General features: G+C 36.6%; 3 protein-coding genes across 5 annotated transcripts; 1 reads left to right on the top strand and 2 right to left on the bottom strand.

The window, feature by feature from the left end:
* Positions 1-3,588: 3,588 nt before the first annotated feature.
* Positions 3,589-9,130, top strand: LOC104755291 (ABC transporter B family member 10-like). Its single transcript, XM_010477644.3, has 13 exons — positions 3,589-3,926; positions 4,184-4,238; positions 4,337-4,512; positions 4,944-5,144; positions 5,239-5,498; positions 5,587-6,115; positions 6,199-6,566; positions 6,661-7,049; positions 7,146-7,387; positions 7,501-7,748; positions 7,833-8,245; positions 8,371-8,711; positions 8,795-9,130. The coding sequence occupies exons 1-13, from the start codon at positions 3,675-3,677 to the stop codon at positions 8,993-8,995; spliced, it is 3,675 nt and encodes a 1,224-aa protein (XP_010475946.2). The 5' UTR covers positions 3,589-3,674; the 3' UTR covers positions 8,996-9,130.
* A 59-nt stretch (positions 9,131-9,189) lies between these two features.
* LOC104755290 (ATP-citrate synthase alpha chain protein 1) lies at positions 9,190-12,323 on the bottom strand. Of its 3 annotated transcripts, none has more exons than XM_010477642.3 (13): positions 12,210-12,323; positions 11,901-12,028; positions 11,558-11,669; positions 11,167-11,343; positions 10,929-11,090; positions 10,753-10,833; positions 10,607-10,658; positions 10,401-10,515; positions 10,232-10,313; positions 10,032-10,127; positions 9,841-9,942; positions 9,647-9,763; positions 9,190-9,544 (listed from the first exon to the last, which is right to left on the bottom strand). In XM_010477642.3, exons 3-13 carry the CDS (start codon positions 11,654-11,656, stop codon positions 9,356-9,358), a joined length of 1,272 nt encoding a protein of 423 aa, XP_010475944.1. In that variant the 5' UTR covers positions 11,657-11,669; positions 11,901-12,028; positions 12,210-12,323; the 3' UTR covers positions 9,190-9,355. The 3 variants fall into 3 exon arrangements, with proteins under 3 accessions (XP_010475944.1, XP_087351786.1, XP_010475945.1); XM_087495660.1 differs by having other exon boundaries at positions 12,130-12,216; XM_010477643.3 differs by lacking the exon at positions 12,210-12,323 and having other exon boundaries at positions 11,792-11,912.
* Positions 12,266-14,917, bottom strand: LOC104755288 (uncharacterized). Its single transcript, XM_010477641.3, has 9 exons — positions 14,650-14,917; positions 14,024-14,360; positions 13,899-13,932; positions 13,587-13,811; positions 13,391-13,474; positions 13,221-13,286; positions 13,038-13,129; positions 12,826-12,873; positions 12,266-12,699 (listed from the first exon to the last, which is right to left on the bottom strand). Exons 2-9 carry the CDS (start codon positions 14,332-14,334, stop codon positions 12,603-12,605), a joined length of 957 nt encoding a protein of 318 aa, XP_010475943.1. The 5' UTR covers positions 14,335-14,360; positions 14,650-14,917; the 3' UTR covers positions 12,266-12,602.
* Between the last annotated feature and the right edge of the window lie 821 nt (positions 14,918-15,738).

Genomic DNA, 15,738 nt, shown 5'->3' with positions numbered 1-15,738 from the left:
ATGTATGAAGGTTGCGTCACCTTCATTTTACCTTTTAAAAGAAAACATATTTGGAGAATCACATTGAAAAAAAGGTGCTAATTATTGGACTCCACATGGTTAGAGATCCCATAATTTGGCGATCCCGGTGCGTTGTACTTGAAAGAGCCGATACTAAAGTTAACCTCATCCTTAAAAAAACTGAAAATTGTACTATTATAAAGTTATTTTAGTGCGAGTTTTAAATATAATTATTGCAAAAAAGAAATGAAAATGAGTAATATCATTAGATCCTGGAAATAAATTGATCAGTAAATTAATCGGTGAAGATTTCAAACTACATTGACACTTGGTATGTTTATCTAGACACGTGGTTACCCAACAATTCAATAGTTCATGTTGGATAATGCAACGTTATCCGTATAAGAAGCAGTTATAGCAACGTGAAAAAAAAAATCTGACCAAATTCAGAGGAATTATTACAAGTTTACAACATTTATATGCGTCAATGGTTACAAACTACCACTTTGAGTAATAACCTTTTCTCTGCAACAAAAACTTGTTTTATATACATTTCTTTTTTATATATTACTAGATTTTATGTCAAACATTTCCCAAGAAAAGAACAACATATATGCAACGACATGTTTGTCACACAGATAAAAACAAATAGGTAACAAATGGAGTAAATTTCATATATAAAATTAGCCACAATTATATATGGATCTTTCCGTCTTCATAACTTCACAAAGGAAATTATTAAAACTTTCACCTAGCTATCCCTGCTCGCCATGTTCAACCTGTTGTATGTTGACGAACCATATATGAAATTCTTTCTGTCATCCCAAAATGTGGTTTAGTTGTCTAATTCAAAATGGATGTAAAATGTCTAACAAAGAGTTTATGTCCAGAGAAGTTTGAAGAGTATAAAACGCAAGACATTTCGCAATTTTTTTTTCTTCTTTTCATGTCTTTTTGGTTTGTTAACTATGATGATTCGGATCTGAGCCTTAATCTCCCAACGGCTCAAAATCAGCTTTTACTAATATTTTTTGACATTGTGTAAAGCATATTTTTTCGCCGGGCATCAAACTAGGAGCACAACAGAACAACCAACCATTGGGCTTAACAACTAGCCCACCATATCCGGTGATTAAAACAAATACATTAACCAGAGTGCATGGACAGAAAAAACGTGGAAACATACAAGGAACGCACAACTACTCAAAGAAAGAAGTCAACAACAACGTAGCATGCACTTGTCGAGTGAGCTTTTGTCGTTTCTTGTAGTTGAAATTTCTAAAATGTTCCTTTCTTTTTGTTAGATAAGTTTTTTCTTATGTTAAAGTTGTTAAATAAGTTACTTATTTAAATAAACCATATTTACTTTCATTTTTCGTTTGATTTCTAATGTTTTTCTTAGTTTTATGTTTCTTCCGCTTGTAATGTCTTTTTCTACTAATGATACCATCAACAACGAGATCCGATACATTTTACTAACACCGCCAGCTTAAGTTGGATTTACTTCAATCAGATGACAAAAACGATGACACTAAAATCTCACTGTTTACTAAACTTTTAAAAGCATTACCAAAGATGCGGAACCATAATTTACGTACACATGACTCATGAGGTTCGATATCAATGATTCCAGAATCGCACAATGATACGGGAACCAACCATTTTGCTATAATCCATTGACTAAAAACTAATTTGGGCACTTAACTAACTTATAAAACATTTTATTTTTCTTTCAGATAATATCATAAAGGGTAAAACTGTCAATTGAAGCAAACATGAGAATCTAGTACCTTTATTTCCCACGAATGCGTATGCGATGATGCAGCAGCACCTATCTCTTTAACGGCTAAAACAACTGAATATTTTAATTCTTTTGGGAAAAAAGAAAGTGAAGAAAGTGGCAAACTTTGAGTTGGACTATGACTTGGACCAAACATAAAATGTGATATCACTATCCAATAATTATCAACTCCACCTTCGAAGCTAAAATAAAATAAAACAAACCTCCTTCTATCTAGTCATCTCTATATATATATGTTAGCCCATTGAGATAAAGATTTCACACACAAATCTTCAAACTCAAAATAGTTCATACAAAAAAAAAAAGAAAAAATCGTCAAGGGAATGAAACCGGCAGAAAAAATGCAGACAAAGCCATTCAAGGAGGAGACAGAGGAACACCACTTTGGAAAATATCCTCAACAGTTTGTTTAGCTTTGGCCATGAGAAGTGAGAAGACAAGAAAAACAAAAACAAAGCTTTTCTTTTTGATCTTATGGTAACGGCAAAACGGCAAGTCATATATCGGCATCAGGCTCGTGTTCGAGTTCTATATATTGATTTTGATTTCGGTGGTATGATCGATCTTAAGCTGTTTTAAGATTCGTATGCTACGGAATCTAATCATCTTTTTTTTAATATTATGTTCAATGACAAAGAAAAACATAATTTGGGTCGTCTTGTGATGTGTGTTTCTTTAATTTCCAGTGTTTTGGTAATAAAATTGGATTATGTTTGCTCATCATGTTTCTTTATTAATTTTCATGTTTCTATGATAGTGAATTTATAATAAGAAATTCTTAAACCTTGTTTTTTTTTTCTCCTCTCGATCGTGTATCTGGAAATCTTGATTGTCCCTAAAGGCCTAACCTGTTTGTTCCATGGAATTTTAAAAATTATAAAGCTAATTACCATCACCCCAATCCTATATATATGTCATACAAAGTTGCAGATCAATGAAACATCTACATAATATTCTAATGCAAGAACTAATTTCACATTTAAAGGAAGAAATAAACCATATACTGGCGGAATAAAAGAAAAGAAGAGAAACCCATATACTATACAGATACAGTACTAAATTGACAAATACACCTGAACAGTCAAATATAATATTAACCGTCCCATTGAATTTTGATGGTATAATAAAAAATATAGGATTCTATATTGTGAGTTGAATCATACGAATTAATCCTATATATGTTGATAGCGACGATTAATACATATGTTAAAATATTTTAATGATCAGTTACAGATATATATATGGATTGTCGTTTTCTTTTTGAGTCTTTCTCTAATTCCATTTATACATATTTGATATTCGTGTACTTGAAATGGAATATTTTTTCGCCAAAAAAAATTGGAATATCTAATTTTTCTATCTAAACGTTTTTTGCTAGTAAAGTATTACCTGTCGTTACCATTTTTTCCAATATTTTCAGATTTTTTTCCTATAAAATTTTGCTTAGCATGCAGCCAGCTTTTAAATTTATATTCTTACTTATAAAGTAAAGACATGCATGCATTCCTAAATGATATTTCTTACTTCTTCTTGAATCGAATTTTCTTTACTTCTTTATTGCATTTACGATGAAGATATGAACAAATTGGCTTAAAAAATAAAATAGTTTGGTATAAAAATAAAATAAAAACAAGACTAGAAATAAAACTCTATTTAGAAGATTATTATATTATGGAAATTATTATATTTAGAAGATCAAGACTAGAAATAAAATAAAACTCATAGTTTGCAGTTACATACAAAACTAGTTTTGTGTCCACTAATTAAAGATCTCCTCTCCTATATATAAGATACCTTCTCATTTCTGGTGTCTCTCTCGAACCAAAATCTCTACTCCCTTTCTCTCTCTCGTTTCTCCACTCAAAAGTGAAAAATGCAGCCGTCTGGCGATCAAGCAACAGAAGCCTTGGCAGCCAAGAAGAAGAAGGAGCGGCCAAGTGTGTCATTTCTTAAGCTCTTCTCCTTTGCTGATTTCTACGATTGCGTTCTGATGGCTCTTGGATCCACTGGTGCGTGCATTCACGGAGCCTCCGTTCCAGTTTTTTTCATCTTCTTCGGCAAACTCATCAACATCATCGGTCTAGCTTACCTCTTTCCACAAGAAGCTTCTCCCAAAGTCGCCAAGGTTCATATATATATCCTCTTTTTTATCTTTTATATATATGTCCAAGATTTGCAGTTAAGAAGTAACATTTTGATGAACACGTTTCCTAAAGACTAAAGAGGTTTAAGATTTAATAAATTCAAAATTTTCTTCAAAATAAAACTATCTTCTTCTTGTTAAGTTCAAATTTGGTCAAAATGCTATTTAATTCATATGATGAAAGACATCTTGACTGATCTGTACCGGTCGCTTAAGTTTTTATTTCTTTGGTTGTGCAGTACTCGTTGGATTTTGTATATCTAAGTGTGGTGATCCTCTTCTCATCATGGATAGGTAAATAACAAAATAAAGAATGCATTAATTAAATCAAGGAAACATGATTATTACTATATTTTAAGATAAGACAAAATAAAATAAATGAATGGAAACAGAGGTTGCATGCTGGATGTACACGGGAGAGAGACAAGCGGCGAAGATGAGAAAAGCTTATTTGCGGTCAATGTTAAGTCAAGACATAAGCTTGTTCGACACCGAATCTTCCACCGGAGAAGTCATCTCCGCCATCACCTCCGACATCCTAGTCGTCCAAGACGCTATCTCCGAGAAGGTACGCTAAACCAAAATCAAAACCAGTATTGATTGTGTTTTCGTAGGTATACTGGTCTTAGTTGTTCCAATCTGCTAAACACTTTGTACAATATTTGTGGTTCAAATACAGTAACAAATTTTTTTATTTTCCATTGATTTTTGATAGATACGTGAATAACATATTTTAATAAAAATTAATAATACTTAATTATAAAGATACAATGAACTTTATCTATAGTATTCTATATGTGAAATGAATCTATAATATTATGGATCTTTTAATTTTCCTCAAGCATCGCTTGTCTTATTTTTTGTTTTTTCAAAGTCAATAAGTATTATGGCCTTACTCCAATAATAATAAAAAGATTTTTGCATGCATAATTTTTAAATGTGTTCACTAAATCCGGTTCATGGTGTATGATAACCGGATGACCGGTATTTTTGTCACAGGTAGGGAATTTCTTGCACTACATAAGCCGGTTCATAGCCGGTTTTGTGATCGGATTTACTAGCGTGTGGCAAATTAGTCTTGTCACTCTCGCTATAGTCCCACTCATCGCTCTCGCTGGCGGAATCTACGCTTTTGTGGGTACTGGACTTATAGCCCGTGTCCGAAAATCATACGTCAAGGCCAACGAGATCGCAGAAGAGGTTTAGTAACTTGTGAAACAAGAAAACTATCTGAATGTGAATTTTCTTTTGTATATTTGATATCATATAAGTAAATTTCTCTGTTTGAATTTAGGTGATCGGGAATGTGAGGACCGTACAAGCCTTCACGGGAGAAGAAAAGGCGGTGAGTTCATACCTAGGAGCTTTGAAGAACACTTACACTTATGGGAGAAAAGCCGGTTTAGCCAAAGGACTAGGACTTGGTTCGATGCACTGTGTCCTGTTTTTATCTTGGGCTTTGCTCATCTGGTTCACTAGCATCATTGTTCACAAGAGAATCGCTAATGGTGGCGAATCTTTCACGACCATGATCAACGTTGTCATCGCTGGCTTGTAATAGAAAACTTGCTCTGCTCATTGCTCTTGTTACTTTTTTTTTTACTTGATCTATAAAGTCTCTGTTACTGGGGGTTTTGTACAGGTCTCTTGGTCAGGCGGCTCCAGATATTTCCACATTCATACGAGCGAGAGCTGCCGCGTATCCGATTATACAGATGATTGAACGGAACACGGAGGTGAAAACAGGTCGTAAACTCGGGGAAGTAGTCGGAGATATTCATTTTAAGGATGTGACTTTCACCTACCCGTCTCGCCCTGACGTGTTGATCTTTGACAAGCTAAACCTTGTGATCCCTGCGGGGAAAGTAGTGGCTCTTGTCGGAGGAAGCGGGTCCGGTAAAAGCACCATAATATCGTTAATTGAAAGGTTTTACGAGCCTACCGAAGGGGCGGTGATGCTAGACGGGAACGATATCAGATACTTGGATCTTAAGTGGCTAAGAGGACATATTGGTCTGGTTAATCAAGAGCCTGCCCTGTTTGCAACCACGATTCGTGAGAACATTATGTATGGTAAAGAAGATGCCACCACTGAAGAGATCACCCATGCCGCAAAGCTCACGGAAGCTATTTCATTCATCAACAACCTCCCGGATGGATTCGAAACCCAGGTTCTTGTTAAAAAAGGATAGCTTAGAATACACGAAATTCAAAAATAGAAACCCTAATTTTTGCTTGCTATTTGGTTTAACAGGTAGGTGAGAGAGGGATTCAGCTATCTGGCGGGCAGAAGCAGAGGATCACGATTTCGAGAGCAATAGTGAAGAATCCGTCGATACTCTTACTTGATGAGGCAACAAGCGCACTAGACGCAGAGTCAGAGAAAAGCGTGCAGGAAGCTTTGGACAGAGTGATGGTTGGGAGGACGACGATCGTGGTGGCTCATAGACTCTCTACCGTAAGAAATGCTGACATCATAGCTGTCGTTGGAGGAGGGAAGATCATCGAGTCCGGAAGCCACAACGAACTCATCTCTAACCCTGATGGAGCTTACTCTTCTCTCCTTCGTATCCAAGAAGCTGCCAACCCTAACTTGAACCACACTCCAAGATTACCAATCAGGTACCAATTGTACTTGCTTATACTTTCTTTCCCGTATCTCAAACAGATTGAAACTTAAACAAAACAAAAATACTCTGTTCTTTTGTTTTTGCAGTACAACCCCCTCGCCGGAACTACCAATAACAAAGACGGACCATTTCACCATTCATCAACATGTTAAACAACCGGACACAAGTAGACATGCCAAAGTAACGTTGGGACGTTTATACTCTATGATACGTCCAGACTGGAAATACGGAATATGTGGCACGTTAGGTTCCTTTGTTGCGGGAGCTCTAATGCCGCTTTTTGCGCTTGGGATCTCAGAGGCTTTAGTATCTTATTACATGGATTGGGATACAACTCAACACGAGGTCAAGAGAATCTCTATCCTCTTCTGTTGTGCCTCCGTCATCACTGTCATCTCACACACCATTGGGCATACCAGCTTCGGTATTATGGGTGAGCGTCTCACTCTCCGAGTCCGACAGAAGATGTTTTCAGGTACTCACAAACACAACAACCGCGGTCTTAATCTTATCATTAGTTGTCTTAACATCGGTTGATCTAAATGTGTGATTGTGTTTCTTCTTGGTTTAGCAATCCTGAGGAATGAAATCGGGTGGTTTGATAAGGTCGATAACACTAGCTCGATGTTGGCCTCGCGGCTTGAAAGTGATGCGGCTTTACTTAAAACCATTGTGGTCGATAGATCGACGATTCTACTAGAGAATTTAGGTCTTGTTGTGACATCTTTCATCATTTCTTTTATACTCAATTGGCGTCTCACTCTTGTTGTCTTGGCCACATACCCCTTGATTATAAGCGGTCATATCAGCGAGGTAAAATGCAGCTTTTTGCCTTCTTTTAAATCGATTTCCGCGGTTGCCTCTATACTTACTTCTCTTTGGTTTGATTAAGTTCTTACTTTCTTTTTCTTGGTTGCATTTGTTAGAAACTTTTTATGCAAGGCTATGGAGGAAACTTGAGTAAGGCGTATCTAAAGGCTAACATGTTGGCCGGAGAGTCTATTAGCAACATCCGAACCGTGGCTGCCTTTTGTGCTGAGGAGAAGGTTCTAGACCTTTATTCCAAAGAGCTTCTAGAACCTTCTAAACGTTCTTTCAGGCGTGGACAGATGGCCGGTATTTTGTACGGTGTTTCTCAATTCTTCATCTTCTCCTCCTACGGCCTTGCCCTCTGGTATGCATATAAACAGTTCCACACATAGTATAAGACTGTGTGAAGATTGAAGCTTTTTATTGACACTTAATATGTTTTTTACAGGTACGGATCGATTTTGATGGGGAAAGGATTGTCAACTTTCGAATCTGTGATTAAAACATTCATGGTTTTGATCGTAACGGCGTTAGTGATGGGTGAAGTGTTGGCTCTAGCCCCGGATCTTCTTAAAGGTAACCAGATGGTTGCTTCAGTTTTTGAGCTATTGGACAGAAGAACTAAAGTTGTTGGAGATACTGGCGAGGAGCTAAGTAATGTGGAAGGCAAAATTGAGCTCAAAGATGTTCATTTCAGTTATCCTTCACGGCCTGATGTGACTATTTTCAGTGGTTTTAACCTAAAAGTTCGTTCTGGCAAAAGCATGGCGCTAGTGGGACAAAGCGGGTCAGGGAAAAGCTCAGTCCTTTCACTTATTCTCAGATTCTACGATCCGACAGCTGGAATAATCATGATTGACGGTGAGCCAAGCTCTTGACACAATAATTTCAATCACAAGAAACTCTTGATTACCACATGTTTCTTGCATCACAAGCCATTTGTTATTTGGTTTGAGTAAGCTGATTTTATTTTTCAACCTCTACAGGACAAGACATCAAGAAGCTGAAAGTTAACTCTTTGCGAAGACACATCGGTCTGGTTCAACAAGAACCTGCTCTTTTTGCGACGTCCATCTATGAGAACATCCTGTACGGTAAAGAAGGAGCTTCTGAATCTGAAGTCATGGAAGCAGCTAAGCTTGCAAACGCTCACAGCTTCATCTGTTCTCTTCCGGAAGGTTACTCAACAAAAGTCGGTGAACGAGGCATTCAGATGTCAGGTGGCCAGCGACAGAGGATCGCTATAGCTAGAGCCGTCCTCAAGAATCCAGAGATTCTGCTCCTTGACGAAGCCACAAGCGCCTTGGACGTTGAATCAGAGCGTGTGGTATGTAGGCTTTTAACTAAGATTTAGAGTTTTGCTCGAGATTTTCTACAGAGACTTACAGGTTGGTACTAATGACGTGTTAGGTCCAACAAGCATTGGATCAGCTAATGAAGAACCGGACCACCGTGGTAGCTCACCGGCTATCAACAATCAAGAACTCAGATATGATAAGTGTAATACAAGAAGGTAAGATCATACAGCAAGGAAGCCACAGTAGCCTCGTTAAGGACAAGAATGGTCCTTACTCTAAACTTATCAGTCTTCAGCGATCAGCAGCAAAGTAATCAATACTTAGGAGTTATTATTGAATTGTCAAAACTCTTGTTTTTTTTTTTCTTCTTCTTCTACATTTCGATTTATTCGATATGATTATGTCACTCATCCTTTATGCTATTCATCTTGATTCATCGGTCTCAAAACGGAACCTCTAACCTTAGGCTACTTACAATCATATCAAAAGAAAACAGAGGCAAAAAAATTTAACAAGAGTAACAATGATTATTGAATCTGAGAATACTTCAGGGTAAGAGAATCGAACCACAAGAGATTTCAAGAAGAAATAGTAATTACTTAGCTTGAGTAAATCTTGGAAGACAAAGTAGATAGAATAGAAGCTCTGAAAAAACAAAGGTGCTAAGAGAGGCTTAGGCTGCTGCTGTGATGTACTCGATTGCCTCCTTGCAGATACCAGTCATAGTTGCTTCTGGACCGTAAACCTCAATGGGAACACCGATTTCATCTCCAAGGGCTCGCATTTTAGCTAGTCCCTTTTGGTAATTTGGTCCTCCTCTCCTCACAAATATATTCATCCTTGCTGCTTTCAGCTTTGATTCCTGTTATAAGAAATATAATCACAAATATGAGAAAATATGTTTTGCTTTTGATCCCTTAAGTCAGTAATGAATCTGAGAGAAGCTCAAGGTTTCTTGACTTACCTTTTCTTTAAGAGCGCGGATTATGCCATTGAAAGTAGCAGCAACGTCAGTGAAGTTCGCAATTCCTCCTCCAATCACAAGAGCTCTGGTTTTTCCATCCGGGTTGGCTGTAGCACACTGTAGTATTGTATTGTTATTATCCAGTCACAGGAAAGAAATGTCCTATGGATTTGTGAAAGTAAGTTAAATCTTACATCTATAACGACCCTGGCATACTGCAAGACCTCATCTTCTTTGGGTGCTCCACTGTATTCAGCATAGTTCCCAAGTTCAGATGCATACCCAAGATCTCCAACCTAAATTAATTTTGTTATAATGTTGGACTTGTTTCAGGGGAAAAATGCAGAAAGTCTCAGTAATGATTCTGATTCTGAAGGAAACATACAGTATCAGCATAGATGACACTTGCTCCTCCACCAGCTACCATTGTCCAAATACGTCCCTTGGGATTCAGAACGGTAAACTTCAAAGACGCACTTGTCTGCCACCACAATAGGTGCATATTAAAGAAAGCTCTTTACTAGTCACAGAACGATGAAGCAGACAGACGTTTTTTTAATTATATCAATGGCACAACGACGATACCTTCTCATCCAGTCCGTGGATAAAGCTCTCTGTGGGACTCATCACCCTTCCAAATGGCATAGGAAATTCAATGTCGCCCCATCTGCATGTTCGAGGGCTTAGTTAGTTATGTGCACATTCTCAAAGTTCTGAAGCACAAAGAGTTGGGAAGTCTGGAGGTGAAACTTACTTTTTAAAGTTTTTGAAGGCTGCAGTATCATCAAGCTCACCCCTCATATCAAGAGGGTAAGGACTTTCATCAACTAGAGTGAAAGGATTCATCTCCAAGAAAGTGAAATCAAGATCTAGCACACCAAAGGAGATAACAAAAATGCTTAGTTTTTATCACAGTAATGGAGATTTGATCTGTATGTAGGTTCAGCTATCCTGGCATACCTTGGAACAGGGTGAAGATGACTTTGATAAATTCTTCAATTTCAGCCTTGATCTGTGCATGGAATAATGTTTAAAAGTCTAAGTCACGAGTCCAATTTCTATGTCATGTTCACAACCCTATAATCCAACTTAAACGAGTCTATTACCTCCAAGGGAAGAGTTGCAACAAGAGGTGCACATATTTCAGGTGTGAGGGAAGCACCCGTTGGTAAAACTATTGTCTTGACCTGTACAAATTGGAGTCTCAACAAAATTTTCATCTTTATATGAAACCAAGATACTGAATTAGACATTTGAACGAAACATGACTTCCAAAATATACCTTTTCCCAGTTCTCCTCAATGTCAATTCCTCCACACTCTGAAAAGCTTATGCTGCAACCAAGCCTATCCGAGACAACATTAAGATAATACTCTTCACTGTGTGGAACAAATGGTTCAACTATGAATGTTGTAATGGGTCCTTTGCATCCACTCATCTCTACCTGCAGATAATTAGATGGAATGATTTGAGTGAAAATGGTCTACTCAAGAGAATGGCTGAGAAAGCGCAAAACAAACCTCTTTGCCCAAACGCTCTTTAACAAAAGTGGCAACATCAGCAAAATCTAATTTCAAGGCAACCAAACCACTCTTCCCACGCTTTCCAAACAACATATCAGGTTTCACCACCAGCTTCTCGGACGAGAGCCAAGGTTCCTTTTCTACTAGCTCATTTAGATCAGTTGTTTCATTAATCTGCACACAGGAAAATACAAAACAGTAAACGTCGACATAGATCGAAAGACATGCTTAACGCAATCACCATAAATGAGGGAATCAGAGAAAAGCTATATACTTTAGACCCACCAAAGACTTAGTAGTAGCTTACTCAAGTGCCTAATGTCGGAGAAACCAATGTCCTAAACCCAAAAAAAAAGAAAGACAAGATCAAAAGGAAAGAGATTTAAACCTGAACGGATCTGATAGGAAGCTCTTTGCCAGAAAGCCTTTTGAAGTGTTCCTTAACCAATCTCTTTGAGTCATACTCTCTGATCTTCTTCCTTGCCATTTCGGAACAAATACTGCAGAAATAGAAACGAAGATCAAAACCCACCGCGAAAACTGATAAAATATCTCACAGATCCAGAGACAGATCAAACGCGAAATCACTCGTTTCCGAAACAAATCTGAGATGTCAGTATACCACGAAACAAACTCTCAAATATCCAAAGAATCAAATGAGAATGTTCTTTCCTTCATTCACAAATTAGACCAAAGCGCCATGATTGAGAAGAAGAGTGGATTTTACTTACCGTTGAGAGAATGAGGTAGCTTCACCACAGGTTGGGGTAAGTTAGTTCAACAACTAGAGAGACTCTTCTTCTTCTTTGCCTTTCCATTCTTATGGACCCTTTATAGTTGCAACTTACAAATCATCATCCTTTATAAAAAATACGGTTATAAACTTTATTACAGCCACATACCAAATATCAAAAAATATAATCCAAGTATTGCATTAGAAATTGTAAAGATTTAACAAACATTAGCAAGACTTTGCAACTACGCAAATAAAAAAGCTGGTGGATTGTTCAGTTGTTCATTCAATTTCAGAGTATGCTTACCTAACTCGTAGACATACGTTTCAACTTCAACCATTCGTTTTGTGTCACATATGATATAATAATAACTAAAATGATTTTATATTTTCTCATAATTGTTTGTCACATCTTTACAACAATTGTATGTATTAAAGAGACTTGTTTAATCATTAAACAACTTAACAAGAAGACCTACAAATAAACGTTTCTGAGTGTTGGATAATTTTTGAGATCCCTTGGAATTTACACTTTTCTTTCTTCTGGCTACGCCTCTTATCTACACAGAGGGTTTGACTTTCTAGTTGACTTTGACCATGATCTTTGTTGATTCCCCCATATGTGTTTTATTCTCTTTCTCGTGAGCAAAGATCTCAACAGATGAAAGATGTAAATTGAATTCATGGCAGCCAAAACTTTTCACGAGTTGTGACGCTGTAGCAAGTAATTCTTCAGCTTTATGATCAAAGCAAAGACTGCAAAGCATGGTATATGCATCACTGCCACTCCCAAGTACCTGCACACAAGCATTAGTACAAGATCATAAATAACAATGGTCTCTTTTTATATCGTTGAATTTGATTTTTGTTCAGGAGATTTTACGTGATACCATACTAAGTGTGGAGAGTTTTACAAAACGTACCATAAGGGTGCGTATGGTGAAGACAGATTAAGAAATTGGTATGGCCACCTGCAAAACATGTATAACAAGAACCCTTATAACTCTTTAAAGACATAAGTGGACCATTTCGAGCACTCAGAAAGTCAATACATATGTATGAGTTAACATTTTTGCGGTCAAAATGATGCAACCTTTTGCCTCTCTGAAGATGAGAAAACAGAAGAAGTGTGTACCATAAGTTCTTGAAGGCATGGATTATCCACTGGTAAGCTACGTAAATGCAGCTCCAAAGTACAAAGTAAGAGATCCTGAACAGTGGGAACCGCTGGATAAGGGAGAACAAAAGATCACTATTAGTGTTTTGATAAAAAAAGAGGGAGGTCTTGTATCCGCAAACTTCAGTTTTGAAGGCTTACCAAGGAATTGAGACTTGCATCACCGAGGAGAAAAACAGCGTTGAGAGAATGCATACAAACATCGAGCTGCAATCAATAAACATATTTATTGTTGATTGCCAAAGAAAAAGGATCATATCAAAGGAATCCAATCTCTAAAAGATGGGAATGTTATCAGAGTCAGAACTTACAAAACTCAGCCTATAACCTTCAGTAAACGGGTAGATTATCGCCCAAAACACAATATCTGTTAGTATAACAGCACCTGCACAAGTCTGCAACAACAAGAAAACTTTGTTAGACAATCTGAAGTTTTGAGATAGCATTGTACATACAGTCTTCACTCTCAACAAGAAGATGATTTGGGAGAAAAAGAAAGACACGTACTTGGAAAAGGATCTGAAAGATGTAAACCCAAAACCCAGCTGTTTCTCTGACGGTTGCTTCTGACTGTGTATGGGGGGATTTTGAAGTGTCTGCCCTCTCATCAAGGGTGAGTGGTGGTCTATAAGTGCCTTGTTCTGCATCACCTATACTTGTATAACTCTCCATGTTTCCACCAGCTTTTTTATGGTAGACGCAGCATCCATAGACAGATAATAAGGAAGCATACTACGAAAAGAAAAGAGTTCATCAGAGTGCCTAAACTAAATCTAAGACGGTAAACTCAAAGTTCATCAGAGTTCTCAAGAGATATACCCCAAAGTAGAGTGTGACAAGAGCAAATGTCCACCTGTTACAGCAAAAAGATTGGATCTTTGTCATTCATTTCAAAGAATCAAATAAGAGAATGAAAGAAGAAGTTAAGATGATTTTAAACTCACTGAGTATAGAAGTAAAATATGCCACCTCCATCACGCACAACACTGGAGATGAGTATAGACAACATTGCAACAAATGAGAATACTCTTAAGGCAAGCAAAAAAAGAGGATGGATTCTCTTAAAACATGTGGTCCAAGCTGCTTCTTGGAACAATGTCCCGGGTAATTCTCGCTGGTCCTCGCGTTGTCTTCTCTTGCCTTCATATCTCCAAATCAGAATTGCAGCTAAAACTAGTGGAGCTAAGAGGATTAAAGCACAGAGGAGAACCCTCCAATTCAACCAGTAACTTAAAGCTGTGGTATCATCAGCCATGGCCAGTCAGTCAGTCAATGAGAGTCCTAAGATTCCACCAAAAGCAATGAAGAACATTATCACTATGAAACATTAACACTAATTCGCGTTGCTAAGAGTGACGAACGTTAACAATCTTAAAGACTTTTCGAAATTTGAACTATTCACAATAGTGCTAACTAGTGTAAAGGTTGGAACTTTTTGCACTAACTGACAAAAATCATTAGAATTGGAACAAGAACTTGCGATATAGATACCCACTTTCCCAATATTCTGAATCAAAAATTCCCACAAGCTACAGAGTTAAAAAAAAAAACAGAAAATACAGAGGATTACTTGTAGATTCGAAGATCCTTTTGTTTCCAAAAGATTCAGAGGAGACTCTCTTCTAACGCATCCTCTAAACGAAACGAAGATGCTGAGAGCCTCCAGAGAGCATCCAAGAAACCAGATGAAATAAAGGAAAGAACTTTGTCGGGATTATTATTAGTTGGCAGATGAAGAGGAAGAAGATTGAAGTTTTTGTCGTGCAGTTTAATGATCCCGATATTAACGGAATCGTCCACAAAATCGCAATAAACTTTTTAGTTTTACACGTCCGGTTATGTTCGGTTTAAGATATTTGTCGGTTCAACCTACCTACCCACGCGGCCACGCCACAAAAGGAAACCGAACGGGTGACGATAATTGCTTCTTTAACTCATCTTGAACCGGAAATAACCGGACATTAATATCTACTATTTTGTTAAAGAATTTATTATTTTATTTTGTTTTTGTAGGACGAATATGCTCATCAAATAGGGTATCCAGTTGTTGTTGTTGTTGTCCAAGATGGTTAATAGAATACTAGGATATATCCCGTGCTTAAAGCACGGATTAACATTTTCAAAAAAAATTATAATATAATAATAAAAATTATTGTTTTATTTTTTTTTCAAAAAATATTTTGTTTGAGATAATATTTATTTTTAATTGTTATATAAATCTATTAGTCTATTTGAATACTAATTATTTTATAATATTTAAGTATTTTATTTTTGACGTATTATTACAGTTTTATATTATTTATTTGTTGTATTTGCATCATATTTTGTGAAATATAAAATAATAATTTTAATATTATAATTGTGAGTAAATAAAAATTATTAATTTATCATCTATATGTAAATTTAGTTTTACTAACCCGCCAATGCGGAAATTAAAACACACATTTTCATACATTGAGTAATATATCTTCATTTTAAAAAATTCAAATCATAACATATGCAGAAAAATATGCATTTTATTAATTATAAGTATTATATGAAAGTTCTAAACAATTTGTAAATAAAATAAAATAAATATGATAGGAAAATCATAATTTGAAATCTTAACAAAATCTTTGAATTTATTTATTAAAAATAGGGAAAAATAATTGTATTGTAT

Source organism: Camelina sativa, chromosome 17 (genome assembly GCF_030686135.1).
Source record: "Camelina sativa cultivar CO46 ecotype springtype chromosome 17, ASM3068613v1".
In the NCBI taxonomy this organism is placed as follows: Eukaryota; Viridiplantae; Streptophyta; class Magnoliopsida; order Brassicales; family Brassicaceae; genus Camelina; species Camelina sativa.
This window is presented reverse-complemented; position numbering and strand designations above follow the sequence as displayed.

Bases quoted from the DNA above. Each gene is read 5' to 3' on its own strand.
- LOC104755291 (XM_010477644.3), top strand. From the start codon at position 3,675: ATGCAGCCGTCTGGCGATCAAGCAACAGAAGCCTTGGCAGCCAAGAAG. The intron at 5,145-5,238 runs GTTTAGTAACTT...GTTTGAATTTAG, and splicing joins CCAACGAGATCGCAGAAGAG to GTGATCGGGAATGTGAGGAC. The intron at 7,388-7,500 runs GTAAAATGCAGC...TGCATTTGTTAG, and splicing joins TAAGCGGTCATATCAGCGAG to AAACTTTTTATGCAAGGCTA.
- LOC104755290 (XM_010477642.3), bottom strand. From the start codon at position 11,656: ATGGCAAGGAAGAAGATCAGAGAGTATGACTCAAAGAGATTGGTTAAG. The intron at 10,314-10,400 runs GTAAGTTTCACC...TCGAACATGCAG, and splicing joins GCCTTCAAAAACTTTAAAAA to ATGGGGCGACATTGAATTTC. The intron at 10,128-10,231 runs GTATCGTCGTTG...TTGTGGTGGCAG, and splicing joins TCCACGGACTGGATGAGAAG to ACAAGTGCGTCTTTGAAGTT.
- LOC104755288 (XM_010477641.3), bottom strand. From the start codon at position 14,334: ATGGCTGATGATACCACAGCTTTAAGTTACTGGTTGAATTGGAGGGTT. The intron at 13,812-13,898 runs GTATATCTCTTG...TTCTTTTCGTAG, and splicing joins TTGTCACACTCTACTTTGGG to TATGCTTCCTTATTATCTGT. The intron at 12,874-13,037 runs GTACACACTTCT...CATGTTTTGCAG, and splicing joins CATGCCTTCAAGAACTTATG to GTGGCCATACCAATTTCTTA.